At 28.7% G+C, this 25,061-nt stretch overlaps 1 protein-coding gene and 2 long non-coding RNA genes across 3 annotated transcripts; 2 read left to right on the plus strand and 1 right to left on the minus strand.

Moving 5' to 3' along the window:
* The first annotated feature begins 8,190 nt into the window (after positions 1 to 8,190).
* LOC142242923 (uncharacterized) lies at positions 8,191 to 8,969 on the plus strand. The gene is made up of 2 exons (XR_012724250.1): positions 8,191 to 8,297; positions 8,354 to 8,969. It is a non-coding gene; the product is annotated as an uncharacterized LOC142242923 (long non-coding RNA).
* A 3,352-nt stretch (positions 8,970 to 12,321) lies between these two features.
* Positions 12,322 to 24,678, plus strand: ana3 (rotatin homolog anastral spindle 3). The gene is made up of 2 exons (XM_075292184.1): positions 12,322 to 17,040; positions 23,329 to 24,678. The coding sequence occupies exons 1-2, from the start codon at positions 12,345 to 12,347 to the stop codon at positions 24,552 to 24,554; spliced, it is 5,922 nt and encodes a 1,973-aa protein (XP_075148299.1). The 5' UTR covers positions 12,322 to 12,344; the 3' UTR covers positions 24,555 to 24,678.
* Positions 21,585 to 22,693, minus strand: LOC142222181 (uncharacterized). The gene is made up of 2 exons (XR_012718270.1): positions 21,956 to 22,693; positions 21,585 to 21,790 (listed from the first exon to the last, which is right to left on the minus strand). It is a non-coding gene; the product is annotated as an uncharacterized LOC142222181 (long non-coding RNA).
* Positions 24,679 to 25,061: the final 383 nt, after the last annotated feature.

Consider the following 25,061-nt stretch of genomic DNA (forward strand, 5'->3'; position numbering starts at 1 on the left):
AAATCTCAAAATGTGGAGTTTAGTTCAATTTTCGCACGAGTTAGTTCATTCTTCCTATAAAACAGTTTAGTTTTTTTCGGTGTATGTCTAATTCAAAAATTATGATTGATACTATCATTATCATGCACACAAAAAATTTTTTTTCTGATTCAATCACCAAATTAATTGATCCAATTAATTTTTTAATTGAAATGTCTTCAATCACGAAAATGATAGTATCAATCATAGTTTTAATTGGGCATAGAAAAAATTCTTGATTAAAAAATTAATTGATTTCATTACCAAATTTCAATTAATTTTTTAATTGATTCAATTAAAAATTTAATTGATGTTGATTGCAAAACTCAATTAATTTATTAATTAAAAAAGGTAACTATTTTCAATTACATTTTGAATTGGCTTAGAATTTTTATATGGATTAACAATTGATTGTTTGAAAAAAAATTTTAATTAAAAATTTAAAAAAATGTTCATCACTTTTTTAACTGACTTAGTCTTCCGAATTTGATTAAAAAGTTAATTGTATCAATTAATTTTTTAATTAAAAATTTTAAAATTTTCAATCATTGACTTAATTAACTTAATTTCTCTATCATGATTAAAAAGTTAATTGTATCAATTCATTTATTAATTGAAAAAATTTTCAACTTCAATTAACTTTTTAATTGGAAATATTTTGGTGATATTTTTTTCTGTGTGATGATTGAAGCAATTTCGTTAAATTTCGTGGCTTATTTATTAGCCTATCATTACTGATTATTTCATTATGGTTTTATGGAAAGGTAAAAATGTTGTCCAAAATTGTTGAGAAAATAGCTATTTCGGATTTCCACATCCACATCAGCTCTCTTTATTGGACAATCGATTCATTTCAATTATTAGAAAATTCTCAAATCCACTTTTCAAGTACATCGAACTGCAAGACACATTTCGGAACATAGTACACACCCTAAAGTGTCAATTCGAAACATTAAACTTCCGGCATTGACTTTTGTAACTTTTTAAATGTTTAATTTTTGCGGTTTTGGTATCTTTTTTTATTCTTTGTTAAATTTTCTATATCAATGAATGAAAACATTTTGGGTTGTTTGTTTTAGTTTAACAAGACTTTGGATGAAGTAAAAAATTCAGTTTTTTACGAAATGAACACCAGCCATTTTGATCAACACACTACAGGGTTTTTAGCATGTCTCATATCATGTAAGAAAAACGCGTACTCTTTTTATACAAATGTTGTTTGTTGTGTAGAAATATTTATATAGACATTTACATATTCGTGTGATTGACATTTTATATCAAATTAAGAAACTTTTATTGGGAGTTAGATTGTTGAGTGAATTTGGCTCTTCAATTTGATGGTAACTTTTCAGTAGTGTATCGTGAAAACAATAGAAACATGAATGCCAAAATAAATAAAATATTGAAAACCTATGAAGAAAAGTAAAACAATAAAAAAAAATAAAGAAAAAAAATTACTAAATTCCCATTATCTTCATTTATAGGTTCAATGTTGACGACGGAAATGTTTCATTTAAAGCCCACACATAAGTATATTTAAAACAAAAAAACTAGTCCTTTCTATTTTTGTTTATCAAAATACGCTAATCCTTATAGAAGAATATATTTAAAAATATATTTAAAGCATTATTTAAAAGAAAAACATATTTCCTTCATTCTTGGTATACCTTAGCCTCTAATAAAAACAATGGCAAAGCTATTTGAAAATTATTTATTATAAAATATTAATATATATATAAATTATTATTATTGTGTTTATAGTTTTCAACAGTATAAAATATGTATAATTTAAATAAATAATATTTCAGTAAATGAAAAAAAAAATATTATAAAGAAAAAAGTAAAATGAAATTGAGAAAATATTAAGAAATATTATTTAATATACTATATATATTTTAGAAATTACTTTTTAAAATTTACGATTCAAAATTTACAATGTTTCCCTTAAGAAAAACAAAGAAAAAAATAGAAAGTTAACATATTTTTTGTTTATTAAGTTTTCTTTCTCTTAGTATTATTAGCTAAAATGGGGTTGTAAGACTTAAACCAGAAAGAAATATAAAAAACAATACTTCTGCACTTTAATAAAACATAAATATCACCTTACATATTATCTTTATTTATTAAGTAAAGCCTATATGCATAAAGCTATTATTAAAATTTATATATATAAATTTCCACACAATTGTTTTTATTTTTAAATTGTATAAAGAACACTATAATCCAATGTGTATATTTTTTGTATATATACAAGAATTATTTTTTTTTTAATAAATTTAATTATTTTTTTCTTTCTTACAGTCAGTCAAATGAATATCATTTGCAAAATGCTGTATATGTGCTTCACAAGAAAGTTTTAATTTAATTCATTTCTATGTTTTCCGAAGAAGATATTTAATTTTTATTGATATACATTTATATTTATTATTTAATTATTTTTCTTATATTAAATTTAAATTTAGTTTTCTATTTAAGTTTTACCATTGTAAAATAATTGCTATTTTTCTGAATCATTGATACAAATTTTTTAGAAATAAAGGATATATTTGAAAATATAATTTAGTTTGTTTCTTTTAAGTTTTTGAATTATTAATTTTGTTTATTATATTTCATGTTAGCCTGATACCGAAACAGGCAATTGACGTCCAAATGCATTATATCTAATTATACAATTATTTTTCGAGCTTTATGGACATCTATAGATTAAGGAACATGGTTAATAGAGCCATTGAAAAGAGTTATATGAAAAGATGATGTACCGTGGGAGAAAAGATGATTCAATTTGTAAGAGGAAAAATTCCCAAATGTTTTCTCCATAAGGAGTTAGCATAAAGGGCCCAAAATTTAGTTATCTCTCCCAGCCAGATCTATACTAAAGGCTGTGGAAAGGTTCATTCGCCCGAACCGAAACATGTACAGTCCAGGCGTGTATAGATTTGTATCTGGCGTTTTCTTTTCAATGGCTCTATTAATCATGTTCCTTAATCTATATCTGTCCATAAAGCTCGAAAAATAATTGTATAATTAGATATTATTAATTTTGTTTTAAACACTGAAAGTAATATTGACATAATATGAAAGATTACATATTAAGGACGAAGAGAGTCCATAATCTTTGTTTTAAAAATTGTTTTAAATGTTTAAATTTAGAACATGAATTTTTGAAATTTGCGTTTCTCCGATAAAGTCGTATGTCTTTGAAGTAAGGTAATTTTTCCTTGAAGTAAAGAAAAACATTTTTTATTTAAAGAAATAATCTTTAAATTACTCTGAGATATCGAACCTTTGGATTAAAGGTAAAAAAACTTCAAATATAGGCTAAGACTTGTTTTGAGGATTTTGCATCTTTGGTTTATTTATTTATATAATTTTTTTGCTTGTTTTTTATTTTGTTTTTTTTTTTTTTTTTTTTTTTGAAATTAAGAAAATATTTCTTTTTTGCATTTTTACATGACAATTGGATTTTTTAAACTGACATTTATTTGTACTTTAATAGAGGTTAGGTTAGATTAGGTGGCAGCCCGATGTATCAGGCTCACTTAGACTATTCAGTCCATTGTGATACCACATTGGTGAACTTCTCTCTTATCACTGAGTGCTGCCCGATTCCATGTTAAGCTGAATGACAAGGGACCTCCTTTTTTATAGCCGAGTCCGAACGGCGTTCCACATTGCAGTGAAACCACTTAGAGAAGCTTTGAAACCCTCAGAAATATCACCAACATTACTGAGGTGGGATAATCCACCGTTGAAAACTTTTTTTGGTGTTCGGTCGAAGTAGGAATCGAACCCACGACTTTGTGTATGCAAGGCGGGCATGCTAACCATTGCACCACGGTGGCTCCCTTCTACTTTAATAGCTTTGCTAATATATCGCAAAAAAGAGGATGAGAATTCAGTAAATGTGATGTGTATCCTAATTTAAATTTTATAGAGCCTAGCTTTAAACACATATAGCTCCCTAAAAAATGTCTTTAGTTCTTAAAAAGGCTCGGAATCAATACCTAAATCCTTAAAGACAGATCAAAATCTTCGAATGCAAGTCAGCGTTTTTTGATCGCAATAACAAACATAAAGTCTGCTGTAATAGCAAAATAAACTGCTTAGAAAGTAAAATCGTCATCATTTATAAGAAACGAAGAAGCTATTGATTAGTTTGACAGAAATTTTATATACATTTTTGCCTTTTTTATCTGACCTGAACTGATATTTTAGCAGATTTTATCGATAGTAATTACTCTTGAAAACTAATAGAAATCAAATTTTAAGTGACGGTTGCCACGTGTGCCAAAAATAATCTACCAAACTTTGAAGAAAAACTTACAAAAATCTAACAAACCTAAAAAAAAAAATCAAAATTTTAACGCAAAGGAAAATTTTGCTAAAATTTTATTTCTATATAGAAAATTTTGTCAAAATTTTATTTCTATAGAAATTTTTTTCAAAATTTTATTTCTATAGAAAATTTTGTCCGAATTGTATTCCTATAGAAAATTTTGGGAAAATTTTATTTTTATAGAAAATTTTGTCAACATTTTATTTCTATAGAAAATTTTGTCAATATTTTATTTTTATAGAAAATTTTGTCAAAATTTTATTTCTATAGAAAATTTTGGCAAAATTTTATTTCTATAGAAAAATTTTGTCAAAATTTTATTTCTATAGAAAATTTTGTCAAAATTTTGTTTCTATAGAAAAGTTTGCCAAAATTTTATTTCTATAGAATATTTTGTCAAAATTTTATTTCTATAGGAAATTTTTTCAAAATTTTTTTTCTATAGAAAATCTTGTCAAAATTTGATTTCTATAGAAAATTTTTTCCAAATTTTATTTCTATAGAAAATTTTGTCCAAATTTTATTTCTATAGAAAATTTTGTCCAAATTTTATTTCTATAGAAAATTTTGTCCAAATTTTATTTCTATAGAAAATTTTCTCAATTTTTTTCAAAAAAAAAAAAAAAAACATTGTCAAAATTTTATTTTGTCAACATTCTATTTCTATAGAAAATCTTGTCAAAATTTTATTTCTATAGAAAATTTTGTCAACATTTTATTTCTATTGAAAATTCTGTCAATATTTTATTTCTATCGAAAATTTTGTCAAAATTTTATTTCTATGGATAATTTTGTCAAAATAAATAAAAAATGTGTCATTTTTTCTATACAAAATTTTGTCAAAATATAATTTCTATTGAAAATTTTGTCAAAGTTTTATATCTATACAAATTTTGTAAAAATTTTATTGTTTTTGAAAAAAATTTTTCACAATTTTATTTCTATAGAAAATTTTATCATTTTATTTTATTTATATAGAAAATTTTGTCAAAATTTTATTTCTATAAATAATTTTGTCAAAAATTTAATTCTATAGATAATTAAGCAAAATTTTATTTCTATTAAAAATTTTATCAATTTCTTTTTTACAAATTTTGTCAAAATGTTATTTCTATGAAAAATTTTGGCAAATTTGTATTTCTATAGAAAATTTTGACAAAGTTTTTTATCTATAGAAAATTTTGTAAAAATTTTCAAAAAAATTCAAAATTGTATTTCTATGGAAAATTTTGTCAAAATTTCATTTCTATAAAAAATTTTGTCAATTTTTGTTTAATTTTGTCAAGATTTTATTTCTATGGAAAATTTGTCAAAGTTTTTTATCTATAGAAAATTTTGTAAAAATGTTATTTCTATAGAAATTTTTTTAATTGATTACGTTGTCAACTTCAATTATCTTGTTAATTGGAAATATTTTGATGATTTTTTTTTTCTCCTGTGAAGCGATAATTGGAAATTTTAAATATTTTATAATTTCACTCCACTTTAAACCTGCACTGAATGAATTCTTTTCAATTGAAAGGAACGATATTTTAGATAAATAAAGTTTTTTGGCGATGAAAGTTGTCTTTAACAGCAAACAAAAACGATTGGGGATAATCGTTGAAAGGTTTGTCGTCAATTCTGATTTATTTGCTCTGAAAGTTAATACTTCAGATTAAAAAGAATTTCGTTGGTCTAAAATTCGTTCGAGAGTATTTTCCTTTGGGTGTAAATATTTATAATTATTATATATAACACTTTTCGAAGTAAAAAAAGTATTGTTTTATTACCTGTTTTATTTTTGCAATTTTGATTTTATTCATATAGAATTTATGTTTGGTCCTTACATAAAATATAAAATTTATTAAAATGCAATATCTTACACACAAACCATTGGATTCGTATTTAATTATAAATTTAATGTTTAAATAATTATTCACAGCATATCCTAGTGATCCTCCCATACTGAGTTTTCTTAGTAAATATTTTCTTGTTATCATAAATCGAATAGAAAAGAAAAAGGACACAATTAAAAGACTGAAATTCTGAATGGGCATGAATATAAAACAAATTAATAGAAAAACCACAAATTACCATGAGACACGAAACTTTTTAGAATACTTATTAAATAAATATAGTATGAGTATATAGTGTAAATATTATAGTCAATTTGATTTTATAATAACCACAAGAAAACAAAACCTATGTGAATCTTTAAAAATATATATATAAAAATCACTCGCTTGCATACAATTTCAAATCTTAATACAATATACTCGCAAGGGTATTGATTTTGTAAAGTTGTTTGGAACTACTTTTCTTTTCTGAGAAACAAAATTTTAGACATTGTAAGTTTTATTTTAACGCTAAAATATTTTCTTCACATGAAAAAAACGATTAAAGGTAATCACAGCAACGCTTTTCATAAATTCGGATTTATTTGCTCTTGGAGAAAATACCTTTTACGAAAGGGGAATTTTTTTTTTGTTTGTCTAACATTTTGTTCCTGAGGAAAAAAAATTATGTGTGTGTAGAACCAACACCTAAGAGTATATGCCAAGGTGGTTTGAAATGGTATTGTGAAAAATCTATGCAAATAAATACAACAGTTGTATATGTTTAGGGAATATCTTCCTTACAAGAAATCACAAAACAAAATCGTCCATAAAAAGTATTAATTCATAAAAAAGTATTAATTCATAAATTCTTTGATTTTCGAGATATAAACTATGATAAAATATCTGAAACAAATAATTACAAATCTCTATCTTCCATGGAAATCCTTTGGAAAATAAATTTTAATTTATTTATTTATGCAATAGCAATTTTAGAAATTAGCATATCATACCTATACAAAAACATTTACTCAAACTCATTCATCGATTAAGATAAAGAAAAAAAACAAGAAAAACAAGAAAAACATCAAAAAACTTCCTATTCAATCCTCATAAAAATTGTAAAACTATTACATCGCTCATTGTTGCCAAACCAACATCTCATGTTCAAAATCCATCAGCTACTTCATCATTCATTCATTCATAAATAAAATATACATACTTATATTCCACAGTCAAACTTATTCTTAAAAAAAATTAAACTCACACTAACAATTACATTGTTGAAAAGATATTACTACTGTTTTGTTAATAATGAAATCAAACACTTTATAATCAATAAATGTATTAACAAAAGTATTACAAATAGTGTATAAAATTAACACAAAAATCTCTAACCCCAATGTATTTATTTGGCAATCCTGTTTACACAACCTATCACAAACTCTAACTACAAAACCCTGTACAAAATTTCATTCCAACAAAAGATACAATTCACTGACACCATCTAGAGGTGCATAGCAGAGACGACTAAAACTGTAGTTGAATTTTTAACCATATATGTATAATCAAGAATTTATAAATGTATTAACAAAAGTATTATCGGTCATGTATAAAATCCAATAAAAAAAATATTTAATATTTTAGTGAAGTAAGTTGTAACGTTTATAGTGATTCAATAAATAAAAACGTGAATTAAATTTCCAACACAAAATAATATTTATTTCCTTCAACAGTTTCATTTTAAAAGTACAAATGGGAGTTATGCTTGAATTCAAGGGTTTTTGATGTGTGATTGATGTGTGTCACCATCTATCGGTGATTAGCTATGTACAGAATAATTTGAATGCATACTTTTAGGATTACATTGCTTTCCAATTTCTCATACAAAGCTTTACATTCGTATATAAAACTTTTATTATCAAATTGTATAAATATTTCTGGTACTTGTGTTAAGTAGTACTTTAGATTATGATATGGCGAACTATTCAAAGACATTTAATTTTTTTTCAGAAGTCATAAAAAACAAGTAAGGAAAGGCTAAAGCTTGTCCGCATTGCCTACAAAGGGTCGTGAGAATCCCAGTTTCGAACAAATAACCAAAAAGTTTGGACCGAATTCGGCAGGTAGAGGAATTCTACAAAATTGGATAGAAATATTGTTAACATCTGTGATTTTCTAGCATATTTGGGTAAAACGGTCATGTAAATGAGTGCAACACTGAAAACTGAACACATAGGTATAATACTAATTTTCTCTCTGCAAAATTTCAAATAAATCGGAATGAAACTTTGGTCATCGTGGTCACATGAGTGTAAATTAAGCGTAAGATCTATATGGGAGCTATATATAAATCTAAACGGACTTCAACCGAAACCCTGCCAACATTTTTTGAATTTGACGGCGCTTCTGAGAATACCCACCACGTCGAAAACAGTCGTATACGATATCCAAAACTTCTCACAAAAGCGCCGTCACTATTGAGAAGTTGTGCCACGCCAAGTTACTACAAAAAAGTATCGCATAAGTGCAATTATTAGGTACCTTTTTAGATAAATTTAGAACGACGCCAATAAGAGCCCCTTCAAACTATCAGAAAAAGTGAATTTGAAGATAACATAAATAGTTGTAAAAGAATCATTGTGGTCAAGTAAAACACGATTGTTTAGATGTTTATTAATTTGATTAAATATTTATAAATTCTTATAAATATAACATTTATACGACTATCACATCACATTTAATATATTTTTTTCATTAATAAAAGAATGATGTAGTAAGTTACATGTTGCAGCGTATATCAACCATTTTTTTTCTCGATGGAGGCAGTGTGTCTGGAAAAATATCTGAAAAGCTATCACTTTATTCCATTAGGAAAGTCGAAAATTGGTCGCCAATACACCTTTCACAATTTCAAGCGTACCCTGCCAACATTTCAAAGTTCCATTTCATCCTCATCGCTACCAAAGACTCGTAAGTGATACTGCAACAATCGCTAACTGTGATAGTATTTTGCCGTCACTATTCGCATGAAAGTATTTTGCCATCACTGTTACAAGAGCCACTTTATATTTTGTGAAACACGAAGCACAACTAGCTTCTTATAATTTATTTAAATAAAAATGATAATGATAATGAAGTGCTGAAAACCTAGTTATTTCGCTTAAAATTGTGAAAGGTATATTGGTGAACAATTTTTGACTTTCCAAATGGAATAAAGTTTTTCAAATATTTTTCCATACACGCTGCCCCCATTGGGAATAAAAGTACTGGCTGATAGACGCTACAACATGCAACTTGTAACTCAATATCAATCTTTTATTAATGCATAAAAATATGTTAAATGTGATGTTATAATCGTATAAATGTTATATTTATGAGAATTTATAAATGTTTAATAAAATTAATAAACATCTAAACAATCGCGTTTTACTTGACCACAATGATTCTTTTACAACTATCTTAAAATGCACGTTGTTTGAAGGGGCTCTTATTGGCGTCCTTCTAAATGTATCCAGAAGGGCACCTAATAATTGCACCCATGCGATACTTATTTGTAGTAATTTGGCGTGGTACAACTTGTCAATAGTGACGTCGCTTTTCCGAGGAGTTTTGGATGTCCTATACGACTGTTTTCGACGTAGTGGAGATTCTCAGAAGCGCCGTCAAATTCAAAAAATGTTGGCAGGGTAATAACTATGTTTTCAACACTTCATTTTCGTTTTTATTTAATAAATTATAATAAGCTAGTTGCCCTTGGTGTTTCACAAAATATAAAATGGCTCTTGTAACAATAGTGATGACAAAATACTTTAATTTACATTTCATACTTTTTGATACGCTTCCCCATCACAGTTGGCGGTTTTTGTAGTGTCACGAGTCTGTGGTAGAGATGAGGTTGAAAGGAACTTTGAAATGCTGGCAGGGTAATTGACTCACTTAACTATACTCCCAAATGCACACCTTGTGCAACATTTAAGGCGAAATCAAGGCGTAACGGTGACCACTGAAGCCATATAAATGCAGAAAAAGATGAAAAAGGTTCCTATTTTCAGAAAAAAAAAAATGAATCTTATGGCCATGTGAATGTGAATCGATTCCGCAATCTTGTTGTTACTAACATAACTCATGTTGAATGTTTATGCTCGCAATGGATGTATTTCCGGTTAAAATATGTACTCACGGTTAAAACAAGTTGAAAGGTTTTAATTATAAAAGTGAGTTCGAGTTTAGCAGCTATAACTAAAAATAAATCAATAAAAAAATTATAAAATTATAAGTCTTTAATGCATATTTTTATATTACTTGATGGGGAATAACCCAAAGCAGCTTTTTAAAAAGTTTTCATTTTTAAAAATGGATTAATTAAGAAAAGTAATCGTTAAAAATTACGATTTTAGCGGTTAATTAATTACTCACCAAGTTTAGCCGCTAAAATTGCCATTTTTCACGATTATTTTTCTCTAATAATGCATTAGAAAGAATATAAATTTTGAGAAAAGTTGTTTTAATAAAATTTGCATCAAAGATGTACAATTTTATACTGTTTTTACCGATTTGATTTCGGGTTTAGCAGCTAAACTCGAACTTAATTAATACCCACCTTAAAATTGCAATTTTTCACGATCTAATAATCCATTTTAAAGAATATAAACTCTGCAAAAAGTTGCTTAGCCCTATCCCCATTAAGTTGTAATATAATTTGAAACAAAAATTTATAATTTTATACAGTTATCACTGATTTAATTTTGATTTTAGCGGCTAAACACGAACTTAATACACACCTAAAAATAAGAGTTTTGTTAAAGAATTATTAAATTTAATTTAAAAAAAATAATGATTTAAAATTTTTTGGTATCGTTTATTTTGATTTCTACCTTGGTGCACTTCTTTGCATTGTGGTCTGAATATGAATTTTTTGATGCTTTCAAATTCTGTTGCAAAAATTATGCCATAATGATAAATGCATTTTGCCAAATTGAAGGCATTTTCAGCACTCCAACCAACGGAGTGCTGCGATTGCCCAAAAAGGCAGAGTAACATATGCTGTTGATGGTGACTTAATAAGTAAATGCTCATTATCATGAATGAATTAATGAAAATTGAATAATAATTCCAATTTTTTAAAAATTTTTTATGCACAAGAAATATATTTGTCATTTCAAGCAAATACCTGTAATCATTTGTATTATCTATCAATATATAGTCCGCATGGGCTCGGTTTGATTAAATAAAGATGAATATGAATATACTGCAGAGAAATAAGGAACGTACGTTTTTTGTGTTAATTTTACGTTCCCACTATTTGTTTTTTTGAATTCTTTTCTGTTCGATAAAATGACAGCATATTTTAATTTGCCGACAGCATTTTACAAATGTACACTCTATACAGACAAAATGAATACAAACCTTTTAATAGAAAGAAACACCATAAATTAAAATTCAGATATCATCTAAAGGCCGGTACTATGTTCATTATTGCGAAAAATGTTTATGGAAACCATTATTTCGCACATAGAAAACGGCGTTTTTGTAGGTAGCTTGGAGCGCTATTTTACAGGGAGCGATATTGGATTAAGTTGGTGGTGTTGCTTGTTTTTACAAAATAACATTTTATTTTTCCTTGGGCAATTGATCTGCTATTCCTTTGATCCTTTGTATAGTTTCGGAACAAAAATATAGTCCGTGTTTGATTTATAAACCCGCACAAATAGTTTTTAATAAATAAATTATTTCTTAATTCACATTGCAAATGGCGCCGTGCTATAAACGTCAGTTTTTCAACTCGAAAAAACAAAGTATCACAAATGGAAAAAATTTCGCAAATTTTTCGCATTTTTTGGTTTTGTATGGAGTTTCAACGCGAAAACCGAACAGAGTACCGGCCTTAACGGTTGATCAATTGGGTGGTTCACCCCTACCTCTATAAACGCTAAACGCAAACAATTAGGTTGATTCGATACATTACATGAAAAACATTGGTATCGATTATTAATCGTATGGTTGTCATCACTATTTTATTATTTGTTTACAATAAAGCGCGGGGTAAGTACGAAGGAAAGTGTTTTGAATGAAACTAATTTAAAATCGGAGAAATAAATGAATTACTTATTGAAGGATAAGAAATCGGCCTTTAAAACCACAAAAATATATATTTCTTTCAGTCTACAAAAATGTCTACGCTACAAATAAATCGTGAAACTGTGGCAAAACTTACACATGAATCGACAGAAATCCGTTTGAGAACATTGGATCAAATCATTAACAAATTGCAAAGGGCATTGGAACTAAATGAAAAAGTGGAATTTAAACCTGTGGATTTATGTAAACAATTGATACGATGGTTTGGTTTCACTCCAATACGAGCGCCTATGAAGACTTTAAACCTTTTGAAGCGGCTACTACTATCAGAGCACTATGGAGAAAAGGTAATAAAACGGATGGGAGCCGAACGTTTAAGGAAAGAGTTTCGAAAAATTAAATTATTATTGGAACATCAAACTCAAGAATTGTTAGTGTTGAAAGAAATAATGGATGTACTGAAGAAATATGAGACGTGTAATGTAGTTGAAAGCAAGGATACTACTGACAACTTGGAAGAACTCATGAGGGCCACAGAACGTCTTAGTGTACAGTGTGAAAAGGAGCCAGATGATTATAATTTACAAGATTATGAAATGCCTTGGAGTACACCGGGAAATAGTGACTATACATCTATGAAATTTTTGGTAGAAATTTTAAAAAATCCTATGTCTAAACCAATCGAGTTGCAGCATGCATTACAACATCTGCACTTAACAATGAAAGACTATCCTGCAGAATATATGTTACAAGCTCCTCATATTTATCGCAGCTTGCTTGATTTGTTCGAGGCAGAGCATAGAAAGGAAAATGCCCAATGTCCGATTGATATGACAGCTTTGGCTTTGAATGAATTCTTAGATATTCTGCGATTACGATTGGAATACAGAAAGAAATCGTATAATTATCCATATAATCCCAGTACCACAAGTGACAATGATTTGCCAAGACCTTGCCAGCTAAAAGTTAATAAGGCTTTGAGTGATTTATTTGATGTTTGCCTATATCATTTAGATTTACAATCGGACCAAAACATAGCTTCGCCCATTGTTTGGGAAATGATATTCAAAATATTACACTTATTCACTAGCCTAAAAGAACAAATTAGTTATAAGTATTTACACAAATTAGCAGGAATTGTCAACCAATTATGTGCAAAATATGCCGAAACAGATCAATGTACACGTCTGCGTTTGTATCAAATGCAGCTGGTATTTCTTTTACAAGATATAGCCAGAAACAATAGCCTTTATAAACCTCTACAGTCGGTGGAAGTGTTCGAACCTATTTTACGTGACTACTCACTTAAATGTTTGTACAAGGAACGTCATCGTCTTCTGCAAGAGATTTTGTGTAAGCATGAAAAAAGTTTAAGTGAAAAATATCAATTTTTAGAGAGATATGAAAATTCCCTTGGGGATGTCATTAAAATGTTGAATGGATCTGCAGTGTCTGGTGTGGAGGTAATCCTCAAACTATCCTCAGAAATACCTTTGATATTGGAAAAACTGCAAAGTAAGCAATTAATGAATATATTATTCAAAGCCCTACAGGATGTTTTACCATTATATATATCCAACGTGGATTTGCGAAATGGAGCCATAGATTTGTTAATTAAGTTGCTTAGCATTCCACTAATGCCCTTGCAAATGTTTATGTATGAGCAATTAATGACAGCATTTAAGCGACACATGGGCTGCCTAATGAATGGTGAACATTACATATCAGAATGTCCGAATCCATCTCTTCTAGCTGCCGGCATAATAGGAGTTCCATTGAATACGAAAATGTTATTGCATATACTCAATAATGGGTTCGAATGCAAAGAGGAGATAATTAAGAGCTCTTGTTTTAAAATTTTTGAGTTGTTGCTGCAATCGCAATCGTTGTTTGGCTCCAACTGGAGCTCATTTTTGCCAACATTAATTCCCGTTTTACCATTACTAAGTTGCTGTTCATTTTCGAAAAGGATTATGGATCTACTTATGAAATTTTATGATCCCGACTCTAGACATTTACCTTATGTTAGTATGCTACAAGGCAACATAGCATTTCTTTTTCATGCCAATACCAATAGACGATCGGAGGCTTTAACAAGACTATTGTATAGCCTCAATTCATTGGATTCAACAAACAAATATATGCCCAATCTTCTAGAGATAAGTGACACTTTACCCAATGATATTTGCTTCCTAACGGCTCCTAGAGAATATCATCATGTATTCAATGATATTGCCCCAATAAGAGGCGATGCTGTTGCAACATTAAATAGCCTCTTCCAATTGCTGGACTCACCTGATGTTGAACCTTTGATACGAAAAACAACTCTAATGCAAATAAATGTATTGTGTTCCAATTGGCATGTAACCGGAGAACTATGTAGTGCCGGAGCTTCGTACCTCATTCTACAAGCATTGGAAAATGCTTTACAAAATACATCATTCCTGGACTATCCCGACACTGCCATACCTGCTATAAGTATTCTTAACAAGATTTTCTTATATGATACCTCATTACGGTGTGAACTTTCGGAAACATCAAATATTTATGTTTTATTGTTACGAGCTCTAATGATGTTCCATAATGACATCCAAGTACGACAAGATGCAACAATGTGCCTGTTTCAATTGATTTTCGCCCATCATTTAGTGGTAACGGAAAAACGTGTAGAAGGTCCATTGATAATGGACAACATTCATATGCCTTTAGATGTAATTTTACGATCGGCTCTGCCATATCACTTTACGGATGAAAGTGCAAAACTATCTTCATTGTTTGCATCGGAGCAGGAGGAAATGCAGTATTGGCGTTTTGTTATAGCAGACATCTCTTGCAATGGCCTTGAAAATATCAATCAAAAATCAATAACAAAACAATTGCAGCTTGACATTAGAGAGAATCTAAAGTTAACCGAGCAAGATATACGTTTGATACGAGCCACACAGCCTGGTGTATCATTGCATCGTTTAGTGAAAGCTTCTACAAATGCCACAGATCATCGATCTTTAAAACAGGCTTGTTCCATGTTGAACCAACAGTTGCTTTTACCAAGACTTCATCATACATTCCAGGTCGATAGAGAGTCCAATAAAATGCTAAGTACAATGTTAAATAAATATTTGCAACTTCAACCAAGCAACACCCAGGACTTGGAACTGTATGGACATTTACTAGATGTTCTCATCAACTGTTTGAAAATTCCCATAAGGGAAATAGCTGAGGAATTTATAAAGATTTTGCAGAAGGACACTCAACATGCAGTCATTACTATGATAACCACACAAAAGGAGGAAATTCCTTTGAATATTTTCTATCGAATATCACATTTACTCGAATATCTCATTGGGAACTTCAAAGATGTTTTCGAAAGCACTCTCCCCGCAGGGGAAAGTAGCAAATTCTATACTAATCTTTTCGATTTGTTTATGGAACGTTGTCTGCAACTCTTTGAGGTTCGGGATTTGCAACGTGTCCGTTGTTTGCTTTCTTTGCTGTTGGTATTATCACAGCGTCACTTGGATATGTCGGATAAATTGCTATTCTATTATTGCAGACGATTTTTACAACTATCTTTAGCTTTGAAATCATTTACACAAACTGGATCACAATGGCATAAAGCTTGTTTGACATCCATATTGATGCTTTGTCGTCAAATGGAATCTCCTAAGGTAAATTTTCGCTTGACATCAGGAGTGGTGAAGTACATCAGTGGATTGTGTGCCCATATAGATGGTGAAGTAAGAGTTTTAGCCTGGAGCTTATTGTATCTTACATCGGAAACCATTGCCCTGCAACCAGAAACCGACAGAGAAGCAAAAACTTCAGATTGCTCCGGACCAGATTTGTTATTGAATGAACTGGCTTTTTTGCCAGGCGGATTTATGGCATGTTGTATCAGCACCAACCTTGATTCTCAAGAGATTTTACGTTGCCGACAGTTGGCAGGTCAATTGTTTGCCAACTTAATACAAAAGGGGAAAGGTGAAATAGAAGCTATTGAAAAACTTCTGGAACAGCATGGATTTATACGTACAGCCGGTGAAGCTCTCAATAAAGATGTATGTATACTAAGTGATGAATTGCCCGATGGGCTGGATGATGCATCTAATACCAATATTACAACATGTGAATTATTAACCTCTTACACACGTATATGTATTGAAATATCCTTGAGATCTCCCGTTTTCCTCGATGAAATCTGCACTTGCTCATTTATGTTCAAACTTTATGAAGTTTTTAAACATCCTATACCTGCATCGACTAATTACGTGGAATATTATGATATGATAGCCCTAATTTGTCGTCTTTATTCCATGTGTCATGTCAATAATTTTATATTCCTTCAGAGGACAATTTGCCGTGACCCCATATGGTTGGACTGTTTTTGCAAAATCGTATTTTCCATAGAACCTTCGAGTATAGAACCGCTGCGAATAGTCGATATGATTCAATTGCTTATGGTATTACTTAAAGATCCCCAGGCATTAGAACATCTCACCACAAAAATGCTGGAATACAGTTCGGAATTTGTGAAATTTTATCAATATGCTCTAACCATAAATCGACAAAGTTCCATGCTGCAACGTTGTATGCTATCACTACTTAGTTTACTTTGTATTAAGGCGCAATCCGAAATTGGAGGAGAACTGAGTTGTAATGTACTATTGCTAATAAATGGTTCAAACATATCCAAAGAAAATGCAGAAGCTTTAGAAGAAACTGAGAACGAAAACAAAGAAAATCATAATGAAACTGGAAAAAAGAAAAATAACGGGGCGTATAAGAAAGGTAAGACATTTTTATTAATATACATATTTCACACCATTTCAAAACACTGCTCCAAGGTTTATTGTGGATTTCTTGTTTTCCAAGACTATCCCATAATGAATATGGGTAAATACCTCTTATATGGATTGGCAGACTATTCCCATTGCAATGCTTAGCGATATCCTTCCTATAAGCAAGTTAGAACTCTTGAAAAATATTGCAACTTTCAACTTACAATGTGACAATTTATTATCTCTAACATGGTTCGAAGTGGCATTGCCCAGAGTGCTGTCGTTTTTCAAGAAAAATATTGCACGTTTTAAACTGAATTCGATAGCGTGGGTGGCTGCAGCAATTTTCCGATTGTAGTTTTTAGATTTGTTTAGTTTGTTGAGTGTTATCAACTTGTAATAGCATTGCGCTGTCTTAGGAGATATAACAGAAACCTCGCTCCCAAATAATCTTAAGAGATGGTTTAACCACTCATGTCTGGTGGGCAATCCTAGGTGACGTTTTCAAGTACAACATCTTCACCCAGAAAGAACACAAAAGACTTGCATCAAGGTGGGGCTCCAGCGGCTAATCACAACATTCAATATCGAATTTTTGTATATACGGCAGCATTCAGTTGATATTTCGCAGTATTACATATATTTCGGTTCAATTCTCCTTTTTGACATATGCGATCGGTTAAACATCTACGTTCCTAATCTGTCCAGTTATTTCACTGCTAGAAATTTGAGAACTAATCCTCAGCCACACCATTACCTACATTTCTACAAAACTATCTATAGAAATAAAATTTTGACAAAATTTTCTATAGAAATACAATGTTTATAAAATTTTCTATAGAAATAAAATTTTGACAAAATTTTCTATAGAAATAAAATTTCGATAAAATTTTCTCTAGAAATAAAATTTTGACAAAATTTTCTATAGAAATAAAAATTTTGACAAAATGTTCTATAGAAATAAAATTTTGACAAAATTTTCTATAGAAATAAAATTTTGACAAAATTTCTATACAAATACAATTTTGATAAAATTTTCTATATAAAAATAAAATTTTGACAAAATTTTCTATAGAAATAAAATTTTGACAAAATTTTCTATAGAAATAAAATTTTGATAAAAATTCTCTATAGAAATAAAATTTTGATAAAAATTCTCTATAGAAATACAATTTTGATAAAAATTCTCTATAGAAATAAAATGTTGAGAACATTTTCTATAGAAATAAAATTTTGAGAAAATTTTCTATAGAAATTCAATTTTGACAAAATTTTCTATAGAAATAAAATTTTGAGAAAATTTTCTATAGAAATAAAATTTTGAGAAAATTTTCTATAGAAATAAAATTTTGAGAAAATTTTCTATAGAAATAAAATTTTGAGCAAATTTTCTATAGGAATAACATTTTGACAAATTTTTTTATAGAAATAGAATTTTGGGAAAATTTTCTATAGAAAAAAAATTGTTGACAAAATTTTCTATAGAAATAAAATTTTGACACAATTTTCTCCAAATTTTGGTAGATTATTTTTGGCTCGAGTGGCAACCGTGATCCTAATATTTAGGTGTATGTCAGGTATAGTTAACCTATACCAGCTGGGTAACCCAATAAATGTATAATTTAAAAGTCGAGATCATGTCTTAGGTCAAGATGATTGACTTTTCAAAGACTTTTTTATACAGACAGCTAAGCAATTTTCTTTCTGGACAAAGCCACAACATCGTTGGGGACTAACTACGAGTATATGTCCGGATCAATGCTTTTCAGTGTCGGTGATGTCACAATTCCCCAATGTGGACTTGGCAGTCAAATGGCATTGCATTAACGTCTATTAGAATACCACTCCCAAAACTAAGACAAATAAAATTTTGAGAAAATTTTCTATAGAAATAAAATTTTGACAAAATATTCTATAGAAATAAAATTTTGAAAAAATTTCTATAGAAATAAAATTTTGAGAAAATTTTCTATAGAAATATAAGGTTTGAGAAAATTTTCAATAGAAATAAAATTTTGACAACATATAGAAATAAAATTTGGACAAAATTTTTTATGGCAATAAAATTTTGACCAAATTTTCTATAGAAATAAAATGTTGAGAAAATTTTCTATAGAAATAAAATGTTGACAAAATTTTCTCTAGAAATAAAATGTTGGCAAAATTTTCTATAGAAATAAAATTTTGAGAAAATTTTCTATAGAAATAAAATTTTGAAAAAATTTTCTATAGAAATAAAATTTTGAAAAAATTTCTATAGAAATAAAATTTTGAGAAAATTTTCTATAGAAATATAAGGTTTGAGAAAATTTTCAATAGAAATAAAATTTTGACAACATATAGAAATAAAATTTGGACAAAATTTTTTATGGCAATAAAATTTTGACAAAATTTTCTATAGAAATAAAATTTTGAGAAAATTTTCTATAGAAATAAAATTTTTTGAAAATTTTCAATAGAAATAAAATTTTGAGAAAATTTCCTATAGAAATAAAATTTTGACAAAATTTTCTATAGAAATAAAATTTTGACAAAATTTTCTATAGAAATAAAATTTTGACAAAATTTTCTATAGAAATAAAATTTTGACAAAATTTTCTATAGAAATAAAATTTTGACAAAATTTTCTATAGAAATAAAATTTTGACAAAATTTTCTACAGAAATAAAATTTTGACAAAATTTTCTATAGAAATAAAATTTTGACAAAATTTTCTATAGAAATAAAATTTTGACAAAATGTTCTATAGAAATAAAATTTTGACAAAATTTTCTATAGAAATAAAATTTTGACAAAATTTTCTATAGAAATAAAATTTTGACAAAATTTTCTATAGAAATAAAATTTTGACAAAATTTTCTATAGAAATAAAATTTTGACAAAATGTTCTATAGAAATAAAATTTTGACAAAATTTTCTATAGAAATAAAATTTTGACAAAATTTTCTATAGAAATAAAATTTTGACAACATATAGAAATAAAATTTGGACAAAATTTTCTATGGCAATAAAATTTTGACCAAATTTTCTATAGAAATAAAATGTTGAGAAAATTTTCTATAGAAATAAAATTTTGAGAAAATTTTCTATAGAAATAAAATTTTGAGAAAATTTTGTATAGAAATAAAATTTTGACAGAATTTTCTCTAGAAATAAAATTTTGACAAAATTTTCTATAGAAATAAAATTTTGAGAAAATTTTCTATAGAAATAAAATTTTGAAAAAATTTTCTATAGAAATAAAATTTTGAGAAAAATTTCTATGGAAATAAAATTTTGAGAAAATTTTCTATAGAAATAAAATTTTGAGAAAATTTTCTATAGAAATAAAATTTTGAGAAAATTTTCTATAGAAATAAAATTTTGAGAAAATTTTCTATAGAAATAAAATTTTGAGAAAATTTTCTATAGAAATAAAATTTTGAGAAAATTTTCTATAGAAATAAAATTTTGAGAAAATTTTCTATAGAAATAAAATTTTGAGAAAATTTTCTATAGAAATAAAATTTTGAGAAAATTTTCTATAGAAATAAAATTTTGACACAATTTTCTATAGAAGTAAAATTTTGACACAATTTTCTCCAAATTTTGGTAGATTATTTTTGGCTCGAGTGTCAACCGTGATCTTAATATTTAGGTGTATGTCAGGTATAGTTAACCTATACCAGCTGGGTAACCCAATAAATGTATAATTTAAAAGTCGAGATCGTGTCTTAGGTCCAGATGATTGACTTTTCAAAGACTTTTTTATACAGACACCTAAGCAATTTTCTTTCTGGACAAAGCCAAAACATCGTTGGGGACCAACTACGAGTATATGTCCGGATGAATGCTTTTCAGTGTCGGTGATGTCACAATTCCCCAATGTGGACTTGGCAGTCAAATGGCATTGCATTAACGTCTGTTAGAATACCACTCCCAAAACTAAGACAAGGGTCATCCCCTTCTTACACCCATCGATCACTTACAAGTGAAGACCAAGCGGATTCATTCGTTTGGACGCTATAAAAAAACGAGGACCCAGCGCCCATTTATAAGAGATTATCATGTAGGGTAGCACAATGTACTTGTTAATCTAAGTGCATCTATAACAGCAGGAAGATATTAAATCCGAATGAAAAATACATCATTTTGATCACAAGAGAAGGTACACAGAAAAAAATTGTACGAAAAATGTTCCAATTAAAGTCCTAATTGAGTTTTAAAAAATATTCAATTAAAAATTAAATTGATTCAACAAAATTTTTAATTGAAACAAACTTCAATCACAAAAATTATCAATTAATTTTTTAATTGGATCAATTAATTTTTTAATTGACTTCCCGTGTAAAAATTGGGGGATCTGATTTGATATGGTTAGATCTGAGCCAAGATATGGTCAGATCTGAGCAGATCCGAAAAATGGTTATATCTGGTCAGATCTAAATACTATGAAATTGGATCTGATCAGATCTCAAAAATGAGACACATCTAATCAGATCTAATTGGATATAATTGTATATTATTTGATACAATTGTATCTTTCGAGATCTTTCAACACATAAAAGCCCATAATTTGTATATAAAATGAGATCAATTGTTTTATTTAATAATACAGACAAAAAGTATGTGCATAATAAATATGTTTAATTTAAATTGATCCATCAAAGCTATTTAAGAGTATTGACAGTTGAGTTAGAGTGTTGTCCAAGGGTTTTTTCGTTTGTTTCTTCTGCTTTGGACTTAGACACGCGACTAAAGTATTACAGCGTTAAGGCAATCTGCAATGAAATTAAGTAAAAAAACAATTATTAAACAAATATAGGAATAAACAAATATGGGAATATATTGAACTATGTAAGCAAGTATTAGTATTGTTTTGGATCATTCTTCTTTAAGTTGCAATAAAAATTGTCATATAATTTTATGTTGCTTTTAATACTCACATTTAAAGTGTATTCGGGATTAGGTTAGGTATAGCGATAGGCTGTTATTTTAGGCTCATACATACTATTCAGACCATCATGACATCACAGTGATCAACATCTCACTTATCACTGACTGCTGCTCGATTCAATAATTAGCTCAATAACATGGGACCTCCTTGCTATAATCGAGTCCTATCGGCATTTCACGTTGCGCTGAAACAACTTAGAGAATCTTTGAAGCAGAAATGTCACCAACATTACTGCGAGGAGATAATCCACCGCCGAAATAATTTTTGGTGTTGGTCGGAACTGGGATTGAACCCGTGACCTTTTGAATGCAAGGCGGGCATGTTAACCAGTACACCACTGAGGTTTCCTTTTTTCCAAATCTAGAAAATAGTAAAACAATATGAAAATGACTACTAAGGAAATAACAAATACAATCTACTTACCTACATAATCTCCGCAATAAAGGAAACGATATACACTTTATCAAAGGAACACATTTAAAACAATTATATTAAATTTCTTAATTTTCTCAGCTAGTCTGGCGTTAAATTTGTTTAGAAGTGATGCCCCTGACGGCGTTGACATTTGACATAATGACATTGAGGTTTAGACGTGTATTTCAAAAATCTTTTTAACTTGTTCATGATTTTTTTTATTATATTTTGGACCGTATTTAACCCCATATATAGTCAGATATGATGTTATATCTACCATATCTTATTAGATATAGTGCTATATATGGTCCTATCCAAGCATAAATTATTATTAGATATGCCAGATATAATTAGATATTATACTATATATGATGAGATCTGCAACTATATCTAACCAGATCTAGCACCATATATAGCATATCTGTGCATATCTAATTATGTCTGAACCAATATCTGAACAGATCCAATTAGATCCAATTTGATATTATTAGATAGGATTGGATCCTCCAATTTTTACACGGGTTTCAATAAATTGTTTAATTAATACTATCATTTCTGTGATTGGAGACATTTCAATTAAAAATTAATTAAATCAATTAAATTCGTGATTTTTCCAATTAGAATTTTAATTGAATTTCAAAAACATTGCATTACAAATTTAATTAATTCAATAAATTTTTAATTAAAGCAAAAATTAATAATTAAAAAAACTATTTAATTGATTCAATAACTATTTAATTAAAACAAAAATTAATACTATCAATTAAGTTTTTAATTAGATGAATTAATTTTTTAATTGACTTTGGTGATCGATATTACCATTGAAGGCATGTCAATTGAAAATTAATTGGATCGATTAATTTCGTGATTGAATTCAATTTTTTTTGTGTTTGGTTTCTTCAGTTTTAATAAATTACAAAATGTTTATATTTCTATTTGCATTTCAAGCTAAAAGTTCCACATCAACAATATCCGAGCATTTGTGCATACTTCTAATACGTGTGTTTACACACCTTTATCCGCTAAAAATGTGTAAATTCACCACATCGCCAAGTGATACTCAACAGCAAATTGTGGAGACTCTCTCCTTATTACTGAAAGTTTCTCCAAATGCCCAAGAGACGGCCAGCAATCTTAAGTTAAACGAACAGTTGATCAACATTTTTAAAACATTCTTTGAAGAATTTGCAACATCTTCATGCACCACTTACGTTAAAAGATATGGAGAACACAAGAAATCGGTAGTTGTGAAGAATCTTCAACTTCTATTTAAATTTTTGCTAAATTGGCATTCATCACCAACAATGGTAGTCCAGGATGATTTTATGGCTCTCGAATACAGTAAAGTGATTATACAAATATGGCCATGGATGGCACATTCTGGAGAATTGAAATTGACGGTTTTGGAATGTACCGCTTTCTTTTGTGAACGATCGTTGATAATGTGTAAACGATTCTCAACTATTAACAATAGTTCCTTTGCCCACTCCGTTTTACACTTGACCACAAAACTTACTATGGCGGATACCTTAAAAATAAAAGCAACGAATTCTGACTCCTACTCGACTATTATAATTGGCCTAAGACTTATGATGAATTGTTGCAGCTCAGTGGAGGGTAGAATTGCATTAACTAAAGCCCACGTCACGGACATATTCGACAGTTTGTACCCATTTAATTCTAAAGCAACCCGCATTAAACCAGAGATTACAAATGCTTGGCTATCATTTTGGGAAATTCTTTCGCGTTATGAAGAAGGTGCTCATGCTCATCATTTGAATTCTTTGTGTGCTGTAATTAATCGATGTAAAGGAAAAACACGGTTACTTTGTCTTCGTATTTTGAGAAACATGGCTTTTTTGAATAATAATCGCAGTATACTTTTAACTTCTAACGATTTCATCTACACTGCAAACGAAATAATTTCTCAACCAATATCAGAGAAATCTTGTAATGTTGAAGAACAGCTTGCAATATGTGTTGCCCTTTGGAAGCTTATTTGCGGTGGCGTCAAATTCGTGGCAATGATTCGTGGTACGAAATTATCAAAACAACTACGTCTTTTACGCGATTCACTGCAAAGTTTCATGGAGGAGAATAACGTTAAGGTCGAATATGGTAAAGATTTGCTCAAAGTTGTGGATACTATTTTTAAAATATTTCAAAGCAGTTGAATATTGTATTCTAGTTTTTTTTGTTGTAGTATATATTTCAAGTTTTACTATTTAATACTATTTATTACTAATTTTTAAGACTTTTTCAATCAAGAAATACTAAATAAATGATGGAGAACAAAAATTGCCTTTATATTCGACATTCGCTTAGATTATTCATCCGACTACTCAAATAAATAGCATGAGATTTTTTTAATTCAAATTCAGAAACTCATTTGTACAATTTTATAGTACAACTTCTATTAGGCTGATATGCTTGTGGTTTATGCGGGCATCGAAGCGGTTCTTTCTTGAACCGGCGGACAAAAAAATGAATGAAACTTTTCCTCGGTTTAGAAGTGGTCTAAGAATTTTCCTGCTTTAAATTCGGAAAATCTATGAGACCGACATACATCAAACATGTTTTTTTCGGTTACCCAAGCAATTCATCGATTTTTTTTGTTTTTGTTAGAGACGATCGGAAGTGTAACGCGGAAATTAAATAATTATTATATTAATATTTTTTTA

Source organism: Haematobia irritans, chromosome 1 (genome assembly GCF_050003625.1).
Source record: "Haematobia irritans isolate KBUSLIRL chromosome 1, ASM5000362v1, whole genome shotgun sequence".
Taxonomy (NCBI): Eukaryota; Metazoa; Arthropoda; class Insecta; order Diptera; family Muscidae; genus Haematobia; species Haematobia irritans.